This window comes from Castor canadensis, chromosome 14 (assembly GCF_047511655.1).
Source record: "Castor canadensis chromosome 14, mCasCan1.hap1v2, whole genome shotgun sequence".
Classification (NCBI taxonomy): Eukaryota; Metazoa; Chordata; class Mammalia; order Rodentia; family Castoridae; genus Castor; species Castor canadensis.
In genome coordinates, this window is record NC_133399.1 from 49,610,515 (window position 1) to 49,628,585 (window position 18,071).

The window sequence follows — 18,071 nt, forward strand, 5'->3', positions numbered from 1 at the left end:
CGCCCCCTACCCGCCCAAACTCCACCCCGAGGGAAGGCGGCGCGGATAAAGGCTCTGGGGACGCCCGCTGGGCCTCAGACCGGCTCGGCCGTCGTGCTCTCGCCTCTGCACGCAGGTAGCTCGAAATTGTGGAGACCCAGGAACGGCCGCGCCCCGGTGAGTGAGGGGCAGGTTCTAGCGAGCCTAGAGGGGTAGCCACTGTAGACTGCCCAAGGTGCTCCAGTTTTTTGTTCTTTGGGCAGGCAAGGCTCGAGTTGTTTCGAGCCAGAGAGAACACCCGTCTCCTCCCCGACCAAACCCCCTACCCAAGACTACGGTGGGAGGGGCGCTGCGCAGTAGGCACCGCCCTGGCGGAACGCAGCCCCCGCCCCGCCCCTCGGGACACTCCCCTTTCCCTGCCTGTGACCTTGAACTAGTTGTGGATAAGCCATCAGTTTCCCCGGCTCTTCTAAGTTATCCTCGACACGTAGACTCTTTAGTAACCCAGCGAGTTTCCCCCAGGTCCTCAATCCGTCTCTCCCTTGCTCTGCCGCGCGGCTCCCCTTCCCCGTGGCTCCGGGAAACGTTCCCAGGCGGGACCGATAGAGGGCACGACGGCGCTGCTGACTCACCGCTGCCCCCGAGCGGCGCGCGGGCACACCCGGGGACGCCGCGTCACATCACGGATCGCGATGGCCGTCTCGGGAAACGGGCCCGGCCTGGGGGGATGGGAAGTTACGAAGGGCGGGTTGCTGGGACGCGAGGTGGCACCGGTTCGGGAAGGGCACACCCGACTGCTGCCACGTCACCAGGTTGCAGGACGCCGCCCCGGCCGGGGGCCCCGCCCAGGCTCCACGCCTTCCACCCACGGGGGAGAGGGCGGCGGACTAGCTGGTCCCCGCGAGCCACAAGGCCCGGGACCTAAGCCATGGGGCGCCGAGATCATGCTCCAGCTTCCGCTGGTGGCTGCTTCCCGGACGGACGCCGTGGGGAGGCCCCATGATTCCTGCTCCTCCCGGAGCCGGGAACAATGACCCACGTCCAGGCCTGCTCCACTTGGGGGACAGTAGAGAAAGAAGACCAGTAATGGGACCAGGGTCCCGCACCCCTCTGGGACCGCCCGCCCTTTGTTGAGGCTTCCCGGCCTTATGAATGGCTCCTAGCGCGGGTGGGGGCCTACTCGGAGCGGCGCCAGCCTCGCCCCCACAGTGTTTCTATTGGGTATCCAGGAGGTGGGGGCGGAGCTAGGGGCGGGGCGCACTGCCACGTGGGGCAGAGCCACGGCGATTCCCATTGGTCTGGGAGCGCGGCCATTTGGGCGCTCGGCGCGCGCCGATTGGTCAGCACGGAGCCGGCGGAGTAAGTAGTGAATGGGAGGGGGCGGCGTCCCCGCCCCTTCGAACGTTGCTACATTATAACTTTTTTTTCTTGTTACTTTCACCCCCAGATCCTGAGAGCAGCGGCTGCGGCGGCTGTTGCTAAGGGAGGGGACGCGGCGGGTAGCGCGACCTGAGCGGCATAAGCACCGAGCGCAGCGGGCCACGGTGCCCCCTTCTCTGGGATCCGGGCCGCTCCGGGTTGCCGCCGGCCACCCTTCGCATTTAAAGAAGACGTGAGCGCGGACCCCACCCCGGGGTGCAACCCAAGGAACCGACGCGACCCCAGGGCGCCGATTGGATTTTTTTATTTCCGACTCACTTTCCATCGCTGGGACCTTAACTAGGGGCACAAGCACTGCCCCCATCCCCAAGCGCCCGGAAGGACGACCTTGGTTTGGGGGAGTCCCGGCCCAAGAGGCGCAGCGAGGATTGGTGGCGCCTCACAGACCCTAGTGCCCCAGCGCGCGCCGGGGATGGAGCCGCAGCCCGGCGGCGCCCGGAGCTGCCGGCGTGGGGCCCCCGGCGGCGCCTGCGAGCTAGGCCCGGCAGCCGAGGCAGCGCCCATGAGCCTGGCCATCCACAGCACGACCGGGACCCGCTACGACCTGTCGGTGCCGCCCGACGAGACGGTGGAGGGTCTGCGAAAGCGGCTGTCCCAGCGCCTCAAAGTGCCCAAGGAGCGCCTGGCGCTTCTCCACAAAGACACGTAGGTATCGCGCGCCGCCCCCGCCCGCGCGCCCCCAGCGCCGGGCCACCCCTTCAGGCACCGGCCCCCGGGCGGGAACAAAGAGCGCGCCGCGCGGGGAAGCAGGGGGCGGCCAGACAGGAGGGCGGGGGCGCGCCGCGCGCTCTCGGGCGCCCTCTGCTCGGCCTTGCCAGCCTCTGCCCCCTCCCCCGCCCAGGGTCTCCGCACAAAGGTGGGGGTGGGGGGCGCATTGCCTAGGTTTTACTGTCCCTCTCCGGATTAGGCAAGCGCCCCGGGGGTTCTGGAATACAGTCGCCCCCTCTTATGCCCTAATCTTCGCCGGCTTCCTCATCTGCTTGTCTGCCCCTCGAGCTAGCTGTCTCCCCACCACTGGAGTCTCTCTGCCCCCCTTTGTTCTCGCCACCAAGCGCTTCCCCACAGCTTCCCCCTCCCCACAGCTTCCCCCTCCCCTTTGGTATTTAAATCGCCTCCAGGCCAGGGAGTCCTCCCCCTGCGGGCCTCCGGGGACATGCAGTGTCCATCCCCAGCGGAGGGGCCCTGGCGGGGGAGGGGAAGGAGGGAGGAGGAGGAGGGTCTTCTTTGTCTGAGCGGCAGAGGCCTGCGCCAAAGAGGGAGGGAGGAGGGGGAGCCTGGCCCGGCGCAGCCCCCGAAGGCCTCTCCAAGGGCCGAAGCTCCAAAGCGCCCACAAAGACGAGCCCAGGCAGGAGTTGGGGAATTGTAGGCAGAAGCTGGCTGGGAGCAGGATGGGGGGGCGTGGGGGAGGGTGGTAAAGGGAACATAGGGGCCCAGGTGATGTGAAAGTGCCTTGTTAAGCTGCTGAAGACTGTACCGAGTAAGGTGTTGGGGTTCCTGGGGAAGAGGTCTGAGCCTTTAGGATGGGGGCTTTCAAACCCAAGCAGCCTCTCCACACACCCTCGAGGCCCAGAATCTGAAAGCTGTGAAAGGGTGGGGGTGGGAAGCAATCTCTGCCCTCCCCCCCTGCACGCACAGCCCTCCCCTGCGGCCTCCGCTTCCGCGTCCCTGTGTTGTCTCTGTCGTCTCACCCTCTTCCTTCCTACCCCCAGCCGGCTCAGTTCGGGGAAGCTGCAGGAGTTCGGCGTGGGGGATGGTAGCAAGCTGACGCTGGTGCCCACGGTGGAAGCGGGCCTCATGGTAAATGACTGCGGGCGCGTGCCCTGGAGGCCCCACACGGGCAGGCAGCCCCCTCCCAGGGTGCCCAGCCACCGTCACTCCCCAAGTGCAGCCAACCTCTACAAGGGCAGCCCACCCCAGCACTCAGGGCCCTCCCCACCCTATGCTCAAGCCCAGGGTGCCAAACCCACACTCAGGAGCCCTCCTCCCTCCCTCTCTTTGTAGTCCCAGGCCTCAAGGCCGGAGCAGTCTGTCATGCAAGCCCTTGAGAGTTTGACGGAGACCCAGGTAAGACCAGCACCAGCCCCTTCCTAACCAGGGGGTGGTAGGCACAGTGTCCACCCACTGCCACCCCTGATAGCCCCCAGTGACTGACCACTCTGGAGAGCCTTGGGTTGTCTGTGTTTCCCAGTGGCTTGTGGGGGAGGGGACACACACTAGGTCTTGGTGCCAGCTTGGCCTGGTCACCCTGCTTCCTCTTTCTCCTTTTTTTCTAACCCCCCAGCACTCACCACCTGACCTTGAGGGCTTTCTCTCCCCACGGTGGCTGCCATGGGGGGAAGGGGCCCCAGGTTTTTTCACAAGCTTACCTGCCTGGTGACCTTGACCCACTCAACACTCAAGCCGGAACCTGTGTCCCCAGCCCAGCACACCCCCTGCCATGTAGAGTTCCTCTCCTTCTCTCCCCTCCAGTCAGTGTAGCTTCTCTAAAGCCACAAATTTGTTTGTGTTGTTGTGGGATAAGAGAAGCCAAGCCGGGGTGACACTCTCTGCCTTGGGTTGCCCCATTGCAAGGGTAGAGGAAGTCACTTTTTCACTACCCCCCTTCCTGTGGCCTTTGTTCTATGCCCCAACAGGGGAAGGGGCGGAGGCACCCAGCCTGAGGGCCAGGGAGGCCTAGACAGGATAAGAGGAAAATATTTATTAAGCGGCCAGGAGGGAGGCTGGGCTGGCCCTAACCCTGGTTCCCAGTGTTTGTTGAGGGCTTTTTTTTTTTTCTTCCCTTTTCCCCTCCTTTCCTCATTTTCTTGGCCACAGCAGGGGCCCTCCTCAGACTCTGGGCCCTGGCCACCTCCCAGGAGAGTGACACAGGCCTCAGCAATCTGCCTGCTGCCAGGATGGGGGAGGGTGGGGAAAGCAGGCTATTGCCGGCAGGGTGAGGGGGTGGGCAGGTTCCCCAGGGCCTCCCCCCGGCCTGGCCATAGGAAACCTGCCCAGCCACCTTGGTGGCAGATTCTTCCCTCCCCAAGGCCTTCACCCCCTTCCCTTCCTGACATGTAGTATCCTGCCCAGTAGTGCGGAGGAGGGGGGTGGGCAGAGCCCAAATCTGGAGCTGGGTGGTCTGCCATCCATAGGGGTGGTCACAGGATGAAGAGAGAGCCAGGGGTCCTGGGAGCTGGTGTGGGGGCTGCCGGTAATTTCCTAGGGCAAGTGTGAACAGTTCTCTGCTGGCTCTTTGGGGCTGCAGTTGACAGGGGGTACTGGGGACCCCAGGCATGTTTGGTTCACATTCTCCCCAGTGTCTCTGTCAGGAGGGAGATAGGGGGGCACTGGGCGGGGAGGCTGGGCTCCCTAAGGTTGCTTCTCTGCCTGGCAACAGAGTCATGCCAGCCCATTTGCCCTCCCCAGGAGGGAAGTTGCAGGGTGGGTAGATGGTAGGGGAAGGGGGACATACAGACCCCAGCTGCTCAGGAAGCTACCCTTAGTCCTTTCTGTAAGGGGTATCACACTGGAGCAAGGGGACCTCTGGTTGGGGTCCTTATCCTACTAGCCTTCTTTGCCCCCTTCCCATGGGCCCTAAGCAGAGAAGGTTACACCAGCTGCTGCCAGTGGAGAGCAGAACTGGGAGGGAGTTCTGGGAGGCAGTCAGCTCTGAGTCATCCGGTCTATGTCACTTCTCAGAAACCTCCACCCCCCCCCCCCCATCCAGGCCCCTAGGGAGAACAAGGCACTGGCCAGGCCCCAGAGGGGAGTGCTCTGTGCAGACCCAGTCAGATACACCCATGAATCCGCCCACCACAAAGCAGGGGTAGTTACAGAGGGTTCAAGTTCACTGGGGCATGTTGAGGCCTCTGGGGACATGCCTCCCTCAGGGACATAGTCAGGGCCCCCTTCCCACAGCAGTGTGGCCACCCCTGGCCTCCGCCCCGCCCAGGACAGATAAATATTTATCTTAAGAAAGCAAAGGTTAGCATGGAAGAATTTGTCCAGGAATTCCACCCACTCATTGGCTTGGTAACTTAACTGGGAGGGGGCCCTGAGATGGCCCCCTCCCATATCACAGGTGGAAAGAACTTGGAGACCCAGGAAGATGGGGAAAAGTGAGAGGTGAGGGCTGTTTGAAAGCAATGACCACCAGCTAGGCCCTGCCCCCTCTGGCCTCAGTTTCCCCTTGAACCAAGTTGGCCAGGGTGGGCCAGGCCCCCATCTGACCGCCTCTGTCCCCCACAGCCCCCAGCGGCGCCCGGACCGGGCCGGGCTGGCGGAGGAGGCTTCCGGAAATACAGATTCATTTTATTTAAGCGTCTGTGGCACCGACAGGGACCCCAGAGCCCAGAGAGGGGCGGCGAGAGGCCCCAGGTCACACAATGCTGGGGAGCTGGGCTGGGCTGGGCTAGGGGCATCAAAAATGGGGCCCCCTTTGGCTGAAGGGCCTCTCTCTGCAGGTCAGTGACTTCTTGTCTGGCCGATCACCGTTGACCCTGGCTCTTCGAGTGGGGGATCACATGATGTTCGTCCAGCTGCAACTAGCTGCCCAGCATGCTCCACTACAGCACCGACATGTGCTGGCTGCTGCAGCCGCTGCAGCCCGTGGGGACCCCAGCATAACCACCCCTGTGTCCTCTCCCTGTCGGCCAGTGTCCAGCACTGCCCGAGTTCCCCCAGTGCCCACCAGCCCTTCTTCCACATCCCCCTCACCTGTCACAGCTGGATCCTTCCGATCCCACGCAGCCTCTGCCACCTGTCCAGAGGTGAGAATCTCGGGATCATCTCTGAAATTTGAAAGGGTGGACTTTGAGAGAGTAGAGTCTCTGAGTCTCCAGTGTACCCCTTGTATTGAGAACTGCCCCCTACCCTGAATGCCACACTTGTTTGATTTTTTTTTTTAACTCCACACTTACATGCTCATTCATTTTCCCACCCCTGTCAGCAGATGGATTGCTCCCCACCGGCCAGCAGTGGTGTGAGCCCTGGAGCCAGCACCACATCCACCCCCCGCTCCCGCAAACCCGGCGCTGTCATTGAGAGCTTTGTGAACCACGCTCCAGGGGTCTTCTCAGGGACCTTCTCTGGTAGGTATCACAGCACATGTGATCTCATGTGACCTGTGTCCTTGAGATCTCATAACCACCTGGAGGGTTACATGCACAGAGCACGCACATGGCCATATAACCAAGTGCTTATTTCACTTCTCTCCCAATAATCTGCATTTTGCATATGAGTGACCACACATGCAAGGACACGTGTCCCTCTTGCCCTGGCAATCCCACCTGCGTGCAGGTGACTGTATACTTGTGATGCCAAATGCTTACCACACTCAGATACACTCCCTCTGTGAGCTCACGTGTGTTCATTCACTGCCATACACTCACTCATGTGTGACAATGTATTTGCTGCTAGCTTATAGCACCCTCCATCTGCAGGCACACTGCACCCCAACTGCCAGGACAGCAGCGGGCGGCCCCGGCGTGATATCGGCACGATTCTACAGATCCTTAACGACCTCTTAAGCGCCACGAGGCACTACCAGGGCATGCCCCCCTCACTGACCCAGCTCCGTTGCCACGCCCAGTGCTCGCCTGCCTCACCAGCCCCAGACCTCACCCCGAAAACTACCTCCTGTGAGAAGTTGGCAGCGGTGCCCCCTGCCTCCCTGCTGCAGGGCCAGAGCCAGATCCGCATGTGCAAGCCCCCTGGTGAGTGGCTACCCTGAGGGTCCCAAGTCCCCACCCATCCTCTTGGTTTTTCAAGGCCCCTCTGTGTGCCAGTGGGTGCAGAAGCAGCTGACCTGCCTTGGGGTCCAGAGGAGCTTGCAGCTGCCGCTCCTGATCTGCCCCAGCCTGGAGAAAAGGAGGCGTGTGTGTCAGGGTACAAAGTGTTCTTGTGTGCTCCTGAGGGGACTCCAACCCCACTTCCTCCTCTCCCCCCACCCCCAGGCTCCATCTCCAGATGGCATTTGGCTTCTCTATAAATGGCCAAGTCAGTTCTGGCTGGCTAGGCGGAGTTGCAGGACCCCCAGGGTTGTGAGGTCTTGAGAAGGCGAGGGCTGCTCCCACTGCTCCCCATTCCCAAACAGCCAGACTACCGACTCAGAGCCCTGTGAGACCATTGTGACCATTCTGCTCAGCCAGTGCCCACGTGTGGATTGCTCACATCCACAGCCCCCCGTGTTTATAAAAGTGGGAAATCAACGCACAAGCCTCCGTTTGAACAGACAGAAGTGTTCAAACTCCACTTTATTTAGTCAGTCATCATTGCCAAGTGCCTTTCACGCCCAAGTCTTATGAAAAACCGCAAAGGAGGCTAAAGACCAATCCTGCCTGCCCTCCCCAGCACACAACCCAGCAAATAAAACCTAGAGGGTGATGGATGCCCTTGACCCTTGCTGGGTCCTGGGCTGGAGAACAGCATCTGCCTTTGAGGCACTTACTGGAAGTGTTTGGGAGACAAAGTCCTCTCCCAAAGGGCTTCAGGAATGACAGGTCACGCCATTTTCTCAGGAGACCGGCTGAGGCAGACAGAGAACCGCGCCACGCGCTGCAAGGTAGAACGTCTTCAGCTCCTGCTGCAGCAGAAGCGCCTGCGCAGAAAGGCCCGGCGGGACGCACGCGGTCCTTACCACTGGCCGCCCAGTCGCAAGGCTGGCCGCAGCGACAGCAGCAGCAGCGGGGGAGGAAGCAGCCCCAGCGAGGCTGCTGGCTTGGGCCTTGACTTCGAGGACTCCGTTTGGAAGCCAGAAGTCAACCCTGACATCCAGTCCGAATTCGTGGTGGCTTAGAATCTGGCACTATGGCTCCTCGAACCCCAGCTCTAGGCACCGACCGAGAGGCCAAATGCAAGTGTGTGGGGCCCAGCTCTGGAGGGCAGGCGGTCACTTCCCTCCCCCACCCACCAGCCTTTTTCTTTTTAAAACTCTCACCCTGGTTGTACCTTCTGCGTTCTCCTCACGTGCCCACCTCTTCCTCCTTCACCATCTCTGGCGGCCTCTGTGCTGGGTCCTTCCTCCCACCTTCCCCAGCTCCAAATATGTAGCAGTCTTTCCAGATGGCTGAGAGCGGAGGAGACCAGGAAGCCGCCCCCACCCCTTCCATTCTGCCTCCCCCCCACCCGATTCAGGTTTTAACTCAAAAATGTAGATGCCTCATTATGCACTTTACAGATGAGGGGAGGGGGCGGAGAGAAGAGTCCCCTTCTGCAGACCTTGGCCTCCACCCCGGGCCAGCAGGACCCAGTGGGCCACGGCACACAGAGACCCACATGTCACTGGGGAGGAATAGCCCACAAAGGGACTGTTTTCCACATTTGTCTACTTTTCTCTTGGTCTCTTTTTCCATGTGAAGCTGTTGCAGCAGTCTGGCCTTGCTGTCTTTGGTCGTGTGGAGATACGGGACCCTTTCTTGTCTGAAAGGAAACTGGGAATAGTCCTGGCCCACCCATTCTGGTCATCTGGCCAGGACTGTACTGTTTCCTCCACCGCCTTCCTGCCCCCTCCCTCTATTTCCCTGACCTCCCTCCCGCCTGAGCTTGGGGACTATTTATAGACTATTAATTTTCTGACTGAGCCAATAGTGGTTGGGAATCTCTTGAAAAACTGGGATACAAATGGTGGGGGTGGGGTGACGCCCCCATCCCTCTCCCTTCCGGTCCAACCTGAGGAGTGTGGACTGGGGTTCCTCACCTGCAGCCAGGATGGGGATGGGGGTGCTGAGCTGTGAATGCCCTGAGTAGGGGCACCGCTGTGTAGCATTAACCCCCCCCTCAGGGGGTGGGGTCTGCTGCTGGTCTAATTTGGACCCTCCCCACTCAGTGCCCATGCCCTGGGAGGTCTTTAGCCCCAGGAGCAGAGGGAGAGAGCCCCCCCTTACTAGGGCCATTTCAATGGTGGGGTTTTTTTTTTTTTTTTTTTTTTAGCATTTTTCCCCATTCACTTTTTTTTTAAATGCTGTTGGGATGTTTGGGCCCTGCCCACCCCCACCTGTAAGTCTTGTCCTAGCCCCACCTGTCTTTCCCCCCCTTTCGCGTAGGTGACCCCCAGATCCTCGCCGCCCCCCCATTACCTGTTTAAAGTTAATGGTTTCAGATGTGAACATCATGTGTTAACTGTAGCTGTACAACTTTTGTGGGGGTGGGTGGGGAGGGGTCCCAGAGGGTAGAGGTCAAGGATTTGGTTGTTTTTATTTTTTTGTTTCGTTTTTTTTCCAAAAAAAGAAAAAAGTAAAAAAGAGGAGGAAGGGGGGGGTGCATTTGTTTTTTGAAAAACTGTCTTGGATACCTATTTAAATGTGTGTTCTGTTTTGTTTTTTAACGATTTTTAAATAACGTCTGTGCCTCCGCGGATCAGAGGGTGGAGGCCCCAGGCAGGAATCGGCCCTCTGCCCTCTCAGGGCCCCCCAAGAAAGCATTACCCACCCTCCGGGTCGGGCTGTGGGGGTCCCGGCACCTCGCGAGAGTTTCCTGTATGGAACAAAGTTGAAAGAGAAAACCTTTACACGAACACCGTGATTTCAAGTAATAAACAGAAAATGAAACAAGTTATGTCCACGCCTCTCGCCTGGGAAAGTCTTATCCGCTATGGGGGGAACGTTGGGATGGGAAGGGGGGCAGTGGTCAGATTCCCGGCTGTTCCCACACTTCCTTCCCGGCTGCGGGGTGGGCAGGAAGCTGCTGGGGCGGAGGAGGGCGAGGTCAGCCACTTCCTGGTAGGCCGGAAGTCCCCCAGGGCGTGAGCCTTGGGCCTGTCCGCTTGCTGCTTCCCCTGGGTGGGGTCCTCGCCCCCTCGCAGTTCCCGACTCTGAAGTGGGCTGTGAGGACGGGAACTGGAGTCAGTATCCGTGGACACCCAGATCTTGCTTTCACCAGCCACGGGAGTGGGAGGCAGCTCCAGCTTTGGGAGAAACTCTTGTAATACTTCCTGGAATCTCAGCACTGTCCGGTTGCTGTGGGGCATTCGCAGGGACAGCCAAAGGGGAGCCGTTAGTGTGGGCCTCACTTTCCCAGGGAACCAGACCTCCGGGTGCCCCAGTCCTCACAACTTTGGAATAAAGTGCCTCAGGCTGCCCTCCCATCATGACCCAACCCGGGGTGAGCTCTCTGCCCCTCTGGCCACACCCTAGCATTACATTCCAGCTGAGGGTCATGGGTCAACCCACCAAGCCTTTGCCCCAGTCGTGCCCCTCCAGGCAGCCTGAGAACTTACACGAGGTCTACACCGTCCTACACTCCTCCCTACCCTGCCCTCTGCTCGCTGTCAAGTTGGGGCTCCCCAGGGTCCTCTCTGGGGTTCCATGTTCACGCCTTCTAGGTTGGGCAGACACAACTATCATTCCACTTCTTAATCTACGTGTATTTCCTCTTTTAACAAGTACTACTACCTAATAGTTAGAAGCAATTATACTCCCATTTTGTAGAGCAGAAAACCGATTGTAGGGGTGATTGTTAACTATGATTACACACACACACACACACACTCTCTCTCTCTCTCTCTCTCTCTCTCTCTCTCTCTCTCCCTCTCTCTCTCTCTCTTAGACCCTCTTTAACGGCTACCCAAAGTGCCCCAGCGGGGGAGGGAGACAGGTACCTTCCTAAGGGTGCCCTGGGACATCTGAGACTTCCGCCTCTCCCACCACCCAGTCACCCCAAATAATTCTACACCCACGACAGAAAGGCGGATCTCTACAAGCCTCAAGGTCAGTGGACGCAAGGTCGGAAGCCATAAGGCAGAGGTGCGGGTGGGAAGGGTCAGGCAAAACCCGCAGCTTAAGCCCCGAGGGTCAGGGCTGAGGGCGGCTTGACCCTGGCCACCACCTGCGGCTCAGGGCTGGGTGGAGGACGTAGAAGGCGGATGAGAAGGAGGCGCCTGCTGAATCATTGGCTGCCTGCGCCCAGCAGTGCGGGAGACTCATCTCCTCTGTCCAAGAACCCGCCCCTCAGCACACAGCCTGCCCCCCCACCCTAGCCAAGTGTCGGGGGAGTCAAGGCCGTGCCCTGGAGGCCTGGGGGATAAGGACGTGTCTATGTATGTGATTCTGAGGAATATAACTACTGGGGGGACATTGGAGAGGTCACAGCCTGGGTGGGGGTTCTAAAAGACACTCCCGAGTCTTTGCACCCTGCGTGCCCTCAGAGTCTACATACACCTTGCAGGGAGGTGTTCAGACTGTACATGTGTCTTGGAGGCAAGGAAAGGTAAACTGAGACTCAGGGCAGGAACTGCGGGGAGCTCAGGAGGAGAGACTGGTCCTCAACTGCTTCCTTCCCCCCATTGAGGAATAAACTGAATGGGAGGGGGCGGTCCCCGGAAACCCGCAGAGATGGAAACGCGGTTTCCAAGGCAACCCACCGCGAAAGGAGCCTGACGTCACCGCAGGAAGGGCGCCCCAATCGCCCCCGTCTAGCTTGTCTAGAGGCCCAAACCCCCATCCTCTCTAGGTTAAGTCTCATTAGTGGTCGCACCGTTCGATTATCTGGAAGAGCCAATAGCAGTGCGGGGTGGCCACTTGGAGGCGGGACTTTAGCCTGGCTGGAAGAACGCAAGCGTGAACGCGGAAGCGCAGCGGCTCGTTCATGCTCCCCGAGCTTCTGCAAATTTGGGGGCGAGAGACGCAGCCGAGGCCTGACGGCTTCGGCGAGGCCTGGACCTAAGAGGGGGCGTACTTGGGGGCGCCGCACGTGGACCCCCGGCACGGGTACGCCACGTGCATACCTCCTTCACGTCCAGGCATTTCCTGCTACATTCCCTTCTTCCTGTGTGCCCCTGACACTTTCGCAGCCCTCCTGGGGCAGTCGGAGCTGTGGAAGGGAAGGTTATCTGGAGGCTGGGGCTTTGTGTCTGATGCTTTGCAGGAGAAATAGGAGCTTGTTCAAGTGTTGTGGGAAGAGGGGAAAGGTGCCCCAGTTAGTGACCACTGCGTGTTGCAAAAGTCTGGAAATATGAAAGCGGTGCGTTTGGGAGGCAGTAGAACAGTGAAGTTTGTGGAGAAAAAACAGATGAGAAGAAAAGGCGTAGCTCCCAAGGGCCGCAAAGGGGTTGTCTTCAAGTTGTGACTTAAGGGACAGATGGGGGAGCAGAGGTTGGTGTGTCCTGGAGGTGGTTGGATGCTGCCAGAGTCCTGCGGGAGGTGGAAGCAGGAAAGGTAGAACTGTGGTTTGCATGGCTGACATTGCAGTTCACAGGCTGCAAGGGCTGCTGGGAGGGATGGAGGTTGGCGAAGTAAAGTTTGGATGCTTGTGAGTGTGAGCCCTTTGTTGAGGGACTGAACCACACTCACTGGAGGACTTGGGTGGGAATTCCTGATTGTTATCATCTGCCTATGCCTTTGAGCTCTGACCAGGCGTCCTCTCAGAAGGCAGAGGTCAGAGTGAACAGGGGTGGGTGGGCCTGTGTATGGTGGGGGAATGTTAACCAAAACCTTGGGTCCCAGTCTGGTCTGGGTCTGGAAGACAAAGAGCAAAAGACCAGACTAGATCAGGGACTGGAGGAGCAGAATGGTGTAGCTGCAGAAGGGTAACCTCCCAGGTGGGCAGTGCTCCCCTGGTAACCAGGCAGCTGTGGGTGGGCAGAAGGTCATTGAGGGTCAGGGCTTTTGGCCTGAGTCCTGAGTGGAGAGGAGGTGGCTGACAACAAGGTTTTGAGATGCCAAAGGCCATGGCTAGTCTGAAGATGGCCTGGGATGGGCAGCAGGGAGGAGTTAGGACCCTGGCCAGAAACCATGGAGGATGGGACTCAGAGTGTCCTGGGCACAGCCACCCCCAAGGGGCCTAGAATAGCCCCACCCTCTGCAGGGCCATGGGAATGAGAGTTACCAAGCTGAAGCTGGGGAGGCCACCATCCTGTGGCCAAGGGCGTTGGGGCCCTACCCAGGAGTCTTGACTTCAGCCCCACCCACAACCGCCCAGCCCTGGGAGGGCAGAGAACTGGCTGTCTCCGGTGTCACTTGGGACAGGTAAGCTGCCCAGCTTAGGTGGGGGAGGGAAACTGTCACTTGAAGCCCACCTCTCTCTGTGGCCAGCTGCCTCTGTTTCCCCCCCACAGCTATATTTTTCCCCTCCTCCACCTGTCTGGTTTCCTCATGCTCTGTCTCACTCCCATTTTCTTTGTCTTTCTCAGCTTCTCAGCCTTTCTCTATTTCTGTCTGTGCCTCCAGCCCCCTCTATTTTCATCCTTTCTCGGGCCGTCCCACCATCTTCTCCATTTCCGCCCCCTCTAGGAGGGGGCACCTCACCCCCAGCACACATTCCAGAGCTCTCACCCGCCTGCAGCCCCTCCCTGGAGCTAGCTGTTGTCTTGGGTGCAGAGGACGGAGGGGGTAGGCTCTGGCCAGGGTCAGAGGTCCGGGAGCAGGCGAGACCGGTGAGGGTGCCCCAACCTCTCTGGAATGTGGGCGGGACCTGCCCCCACTGGAGAGGCGGTCACCCCTTAGGCAGCCGGAGACAGCTGGCTCCTACTGCGTCGCTCACGCCCCACACCCAGGACGCTACCCACACTCAGCTCGCGGGGAGGATAAGCAAAACTCCACAAAGTTCCACACAGGGCCCTGTAACTACCAGACATTTAGATCCGCACGCTCCTCAAAAGACCACCGGCATTTATGAGTGCTGCCTGTGTGCCGGGCTCCCAAGTGCACAATACACTGTTTCTATCCCTCAATCAACTGTGTGACTCTCAAAACGAACGGCTTTCCCTGAGTCAAGACGTCCCTTAAAACCCCAGCAATGAGAGACCCACCCAGCAACCAGTCCTGAGACACCCCGGAAGGAAGTCAGCGCCCTTCCCAGAACACGCCCACAGTCAGCGGGGCACAACGCTATGGCTGCGCACACTCCATCAGTGAGCATGCCCGAGTCTGGTCTGGTGGGCAACAGGTGTTTTAATTTTTTTTACTAGGTTTTTTTGTTTGTTTGTTTTGTGGTAGGTAGTACTGGGGTTTGAACTCAAGGCTTCACACTTGCAGAGCAGGAGCTGTATGCTTGAGCCGTGTCTCCACCCCATAAAGTAGCCATGGGGTTTTTTGTTGTTCTGTTTTGTTTTGTGATTTGGTGGCTGGGGGCACTGGAGTTTGAATTTAGCCTCTTTTTTTGCGGGAGGCAGGGGGAGATGGATTTGAATCCTGGGCTTTGCACTTGCAAAGCAGGCACTCTACTGCTTGGGCCACACCTTTAGTCCAACAGGTGATTTTATTTGGGATGTTCACAGAGTTGCCCAAACTTAGTCCATCCAAGAGACTTTGGATTAATGTTAGAAATACAAAGTGGGGAAATTAACATAGGTAGGTGACAATTCTCTGAACTTCCACATCGATGAAAAAAAGTGAACAGAGAAGACCCTTGGATCCACTTCCTACCAGCTGATGTTAGCTGTAGGCTCCAAAGATCCCAACCACTTCTGGGATAAAGCAACCCAGGCCAAAATGGGCCCCTAATCTATTGCTGACTCTGGAGGAGGGATTCAGAACTGTGGCCTAGGAGCCTGGGTGTGTGGACAGGTGTTTCTTGGGTATGTGGGGTGTCTGCTTGCTTAGGGGTCCTCCAGGCATGCTGGGCTGGGCAGATGCTTAGTGAGTGCGTGGGCTTGGGAATGAATGCACAAGTCCCTCAAAATGTATGCTAATCCCTGCAGCTGCAGAGGTGAGGAGCAGAGTGCACATTCTCTACTTGTCCTATTACATTGTTGCCACAGAGACACTACTAGCTGGAGGCAAAGTCCATTCCGTGTTTTCTTGTGTTTGCAGGGAACCTATGTGTGGGTGACACCTGCATGTGGAGCTGCTGAGGTCAGGTATGGTCTCCCATGCAATGAGTGGACAGGGCCAAGGTGGGGTTTGTTTCTTCTGCCCCAAGGATGGGGAGCGTTGTTAAGCAACATCTGAGGCACATGGGGGTGGGCACCATGCACAACTGCCCTTCCTCAATACCCACACAGGTGAACCACTGAAGCCAACTTAAGGGACTCGTGGATGTTGCAGGGTCTCTGGGATTTTGTGAATATCTAGTATGTGTCATGCATGAATGTATGTCAATCCATGTTTCTGCCCCAGGCTTACTGTTGCCTAGGTGAAAGGGCCACTATCCTGGTCTCTGCCACAATGTACAAGTGGGGCTTCTGTTCAGGCCCAGGATACCATATCTAGTGTATGTTGCCTTGTACCTCTGGCTCTTGTCCACAGCCCATCATGTAGGCTTGCAGTCAACAGAGACTGAAATCAACTTGCAAGGGCCCATGGGACTGCCAGATGCCCAGTGCATGGTGGATTTGTGACTTTGTGTGCCCAGCGGGTCTACTGAAGGGGCAGTAGGTGTGCAGTGCATGTGTGTGGTGTATGTGTGGCATGTCACAGGAGGTGTGTGCCGGGTCGTCTCTGTGCTCCCCTAGGCCTGGTTGGAGGGCTGGCCTGGCCGGGGCAAGAGCAGCCTGCAAATTCCCATTCCTGGCCTGTGACTCAGGCCTATGGAGAGGAGGGTGAGTCACAGAAAGCTTGGGCCCAGCCCGCCCTGGATGCAAACCCATCCTAGAACCAGAGTGCAGCCCCTCAGGCTCTCTCCAGGTTTGCAGGAGGCTGAATCTTCAGGAACCTGAGGCCTCCTAGGAAGCAGAGCCAACCTGGGGGTACAGGGCAGATTTAACCCTTCCTGTACCTCCTGAAACCGGCAGGCCTCGGGCTTCAGCTGACACACTGCACGCGCGCGTGCGCGCGCGCCCACCCCAGGGACATGACTCATGCCAGCAGGGATGGGCACGTATGCTCTGTGGGCCTCTGCCCACCCGAGTCACGCGCACTGAGCCCTGTCCCCAGGTGCTCCCAGATCCATATCCGGATTATGTGCACTCTTTTTGGGCCAAGCACCACTTCCCTTATGATGTTCAACACAGGCCCTGCATGAAAACATGTTACCAGGTCCTCGAACACACCTCTCCACCCGCGTTCTTTTACACACCCCACTTTCCTGTCCACACGAGTTTCTTTTCCCTAGTAATCCTTGTTTGTTTCTATACACACTAGTCCCCTGCCCACGGACACACATGTGCGCCACACCTGGCAACACACAAACAATCCCCGCATCCCTCATCCTGGCTATAGGCCCCGAGGATTTGGGCCAGCTGGGCGGACTGGAGTTTCTGCCAGGAAGGTCCCATTTGCGCGCTCCCGCCGAGCAGCCGCCAGGTGCAGTGTTACCGGCCCCCGCTTGGCCGGGAGGGGGCGGTAATTACGCGGCCCCGGGGTGCCCCCCACCCCACGCGCCTTTCATCCCCGGCCACTCCCGTCCCCGACCTAGACGCTCATTACCGCCTCCCGCCCGGTCATTACCCGGGGTCGGGGGAGGACCCGGCGTCCAGCCGGCCAGCCCGCAGGAAGGGCGGAGTGAGAGGCGCGGGAGCGAGGCAGCCCCGCCCCAGTCTCCATAGTTACATCCGTCTCTGAGTCGGTGGGGGGTGGTGGAAGGGTGGGGAACCCTAGCCCATGGGTGGAGTGGGCGCATCTTCTGGGGATCCAAAAGGCTGATGCCCTCATGCAGACCGCCAACAGAGGAAGGGGTGGATTTGCGAAAAAGGAAGGGGCTCAAGGCAGACCGTGGGAAAAGAGACGGGGAGACACTGAGATCAAGAGGCGCCTGGCCCGTGCATTTCCGCGACCCGCATGGGCGAGCCCTGCGCTTCAGGTCCGGAATAGCAGCCCCGCCCCCCCGGGCAAGGCTATTCTGAGCCCCGCCACCTGCGGGCGCGGCGGGGGCGATGGAGGTTCGGGAGTCCAGACGCCCGCGCTGTCCCCGCCTGCTGGAGCGATGCTCCGCTGGTGTCCATCCGGGGAGTCAGGACTGTCTCCCACGCATGGCCAATCCACGCAACTGGCGCCTCCGCAGAGGGGACGGATCCAGAGTCCCGGAGTCCGACCCAAAGGTCTGGCCAGAGACAGCGAAGCCGCGGCGCCCCCTCGTGTTCGCGCCAAGCAACTCTCCTGGCCCGGATCTCTTGTGGTGCAGGGGCTGCAGCGAGGGTGAAGGGAAGGAGAACGCAGCCACTTGGGAGCCCCCCTCTCACAGGGACAGAGGGTTCTGGTGACATGCTGAGTTGCAAGTGCACGCAGACGTAGGTAAGCACAGGGACGCAGGCACGAAGACAGGTTACACACCTGAGACACTAGTGCACAGTGATGGGGCAGGCGCGTATAGTACAGGCATCTGCGGTAGCTTCCACACTGTTGGGGTCTCCATACGGTTATGGGTACTAGCGGGGCCCGGGACACAGGAACGGCTCGTAGTAAATGTAATAACTAGGTGCTAGTTGAATGAATGAACACAAAACCAGGAACAGTCAGGATTCAGAACCAGAGTAATGAGGGGCCCAGAATGATCTCTACAGAGATTTCCCCTCCTCCCCCTTACGCCCGAGGCTGCTCTTGGGAAAGGAGCCATTGCCCTGTGGGACAGCTTTCCACAGGGCTGGGCGTGTCCGGCGGTCCAGGGCGGGTGAGCCCCTCCCGCTCCCGCTCCCGAATGTGAGTAGAGGCAATGCTGAAGTCTCTCTGCTCCTTCTAATAACCGCCCTGCGTGAGTGGCTGACGCAGCAGGCTGCTGCTGACGTGGATAGGAGGGCTGCGGTGTGGGGGGCGAGTTGAAGAGGGGGTGGCTATGAGTCATGCAGCTGCCGCTTGGGGGATGGG

The 18,071-nt window shown here is 59.2% G+C and overlaps 2 protein-coding genes and 2 long non-coding RNA genes across 9 annotated transcripts in view; 2 read left to right on the forward strand and 2 right to left on the reverse strand.

Moving 5' to 3' along the window:
• Midn (midnolin) lies at nt 1-9,951 on the forward strand. Of its 5 annotated transcripts, XM_074054521.1 has the most exons (10): nt 9-156; nt 502-1,338; nt 1,427-2,064; nt 3,129-3,216; nt 3,421-3,483; nt 5,647-5,775; nt 5,862-6,167; nt 6,347-6,488; nt 6,840-7,112; nt 7,917-9,951. In XM_074054521.1, the coding sequence occupies exons 3-10, from the start codon at nt 1,832-1,834 to the stop codon at nt 8,192-8,194; spliced, it is 1,512 nt and encodes a 503-aa protein (XP_073910622.1). In that variant the 5' UTR covers nt 9-156; nt 502-1,338; nt 1,427-1,831; the 3' UTR covers nt 8,195-9,951. The 5 variants fall into 5 exon arrangements, with proteins under 5 accessions (XP_020026304.1, XP_073910623.1, XP_073910624.1 ...); XM_020170715.2 differs by lacking the exon at nt 502-1,338 and having other exon boundaries at nt 1-156; XM_074054522.1 differs by lacking the exon at nt 502-1,338 and having other exon boundaries at nt 1-156; nt 6,350-6,488.
• LOC141416852 (uncharacterized) lies at nt 5,698-7,983 on the reverse strand. Its single transcript, XR_012441424.1, has 3 exons — nt 7,847-7,983; nt 6,115-6,188; nt 5,698-5,963 (listed from the first exon to the last, which is right to left on the reverse strand). It is a non-coding gene; the product is annotated as an uncharacterized lncRNA (long non-coding RNA).
• LOC141416853 (uncharacterized) lies at nt 9,660-14,152 on the reverse strand. The gene is made up of 2 exons (XR_012441425.1): nt 13,665-14,152; nt 9,660-10,352 (listed from the first exon to the last, which is right to left on the reverse strand). It is a non-coding gene; the product is annotated as an uncharacterized lncRNA (long non-coding RNA).
• The window catches only part of Cirbp (cold inducible RNA binding protein), a 13,695-nt gene continuing 8,859 nt past the window's right edge, over nt 13,236-18,071 (forward strand). Inside the window, exons 1-2 of one of the 2 annotated variants that reach the window (XM_074054532.1) lie at nt 13,270-13,358; nt 15,144-15,190. The gene's annotated coding sequence lies outside the window, so the exon portion shown is untranslated. Of the gene's footprint in view, nt 13,359-15,143; nt 15,191-18,071 lie in introns of both variants that reach the window. The other variant, XM_074054533.1, reaches the window with a different exon arrangement.

Excerpts from the sequence above, each read along its gene's own strand:
- Midn (XM_020170715.2), top strand. The coding sequence starts at position 1,832 with ATGGAGCCGCAGCCCGGCGGCGCCCGGAGCTGCCGGCGTGGGGCCCCC. Across the intron at positions 3,217-3,420 it reads CGGTGGAAGCGGGCCTCATG|TCCCAGGCCTCAAGGCCGGA; the intron begins GTAAATGACTGC and ends CTCTCTTTGTAG. Across the intron at positions 6,168-6,346 it reads CCTCTGCCACCTGTCCAGAG|CAGATGGATTGCTCCCCACC; the intron begins GTGAGAATCTCG and ends CACCCCTGTCAG.